General features: G+C 34.5%; 1 protein-coding gene across 1 annotated transcript in view; it reads right to left on the reverse strand.

Annotated features, from left to right (window-relative positions):
- LOC106478315 (solute carrier family 28 member 3-like) overlaps positions 1-1,546 on the reverse strand; it is a 30,485-nt gene that overhangs the window by 3,833 nt on the left and 25,106 nt on the right. Inside the window, exons 9-10 of the mRNA XM_013938848.2 lie at positions 540-708; positions 109-267 (exon numbers count right to left, since the gene is read on the reverse strand). Of these exons, the coding sequence (XP_013794302.1) occupies positions 109-267; positions 540-708 (328 nt within the window). The remainder of the gene's footprint in view (positions 1-108; positions 268-539; positions 709-1,546) is intronic.

Here is a 1,546-nt window from a genome sequence, read left to right on the forward strand (position 1 = left end):
ACATACGAGTATGCTGTATATTTTATATAAGAACACGTCGTTTCTGATACACAAATGTTAAGATAAGAAAGAAGTCCATTTGATAGATAAACCAAATATAAGACTCACCGATAGCAAGTTCTGGCGTTTCATATCACCCAGCTGTTTATATGCAACAAATTCGTTAACCACCGTTTTAATTCCAACAAGTCGAGCTACTAGATGACACTCGTCCCATTCTACACCCATTATTAAGGCTAAAGGTGTGAATATTTTACCGATCAACCACTATATAAATAAATAAAATGACAGTATTAAAAAAACTTCAATTCCACATAATATTAATTAATAGGGGTCTAGTTTTTTTTTTTAAACAATGTTACTGGAACTTTGAAATGAAATATCTGTCAACAGGTTTGAAAATCTCTCATAAAATTTAGAAGTAAATAAGTGAAAAAAAATATATCTTGTAGTCTAATATTTCTTCACAAAATAAAAGTTAGATGGCGCTATTGAAAGACTGAACAATAATCTTACTTCTCGTTTCACCTAAAACTTACCTCAAAAGATATAAAATCCCAGCCTAAGAGACTACCGAACCAATTAAATATAAAATCTACAAAGTGAATAAAGGAGATGAAGGCGATCAAATTGGCAACGATGCTAGCAATCAAGGAGACAGCATTGTAAGCCCCGTTAGATGCCGCTTCTATTCCATTTCTCTCGTGTCTACCATAAGAAGAAACCGGAATCAGTATAAACCATAATAATAATAATAAATCTATGGTAATTACATTTTAGCTTGTATTAAATGATTGCGTTCATAAGTTCTTCGTTAACTAAATCAACTAATATACACTAGTAGTTAATGATAATTTATAATTATGTGGTTATATTTACATCAGAGAGTTAAGTGTAATTGTTAAGTTTTTACCCTAGTATACTGATCGTTTGTTAAACCTTAAAAGCTGCCGTTTGTAATTTGAAGACTCGTTTGTTAGCTCACAGTAGGCTGCGAGACACAATACACAATAACCCGAAAAGTGCAGTTTCGAGCTATAACAGCTCATATCAACCCAGACAAAAAGGAACATTACTTAATCGTCTTTATAATATTTCCGTATAGAGACATTGCTCTTGGGTTTTTTATTAAGCCTATTTTTACATGGTTTCAGCAGAAGGGAGTAACTGAGGCATCTAACTACCCATTCAGTTCTATTACTGACACCGTGTTACCAATCCTAATTTGCCGTGGATAGTTTGAAACTTAAAATGTACAACACTGAAGTATATACGAACAATCAGTGCTGATTGGGTGGCTAAACAATCTATACGTATATAAATAGTCATGTTAACTTGACAGCTAAACAGTCTCAATGAATACAAACGTTCAGCGCTGGCTGGGCAGCTAACCAGTGTCAGTACATATAGACAATCAGTGCTGCCTGAGCAGCTAACCAGCGTCAGTACATATAGACAATCAGTGCTGGCTGAGCAGCTAACCAGCGTCAGTACATATAGACAATCAGTGCTGGCTGAGCAGCTAACCAGCGTCAGTACATATAGA

This window comes from Limulus polyphemus, unplaced genomic scaffold, assembly GCF_000517525.1.
Source record: "Limulus polyphemus unplaced genomic scaffold, Limulus_polyphemus-2.1.2 Scaffold199, whole genome shotgun sequence".
Classification (NCBI taxonomy): Eukaryota; Metazoa; Arthropoda; class Merostomata; order Xiphosura; family Limulidae; genus Limulus; species Limulus polyphemus.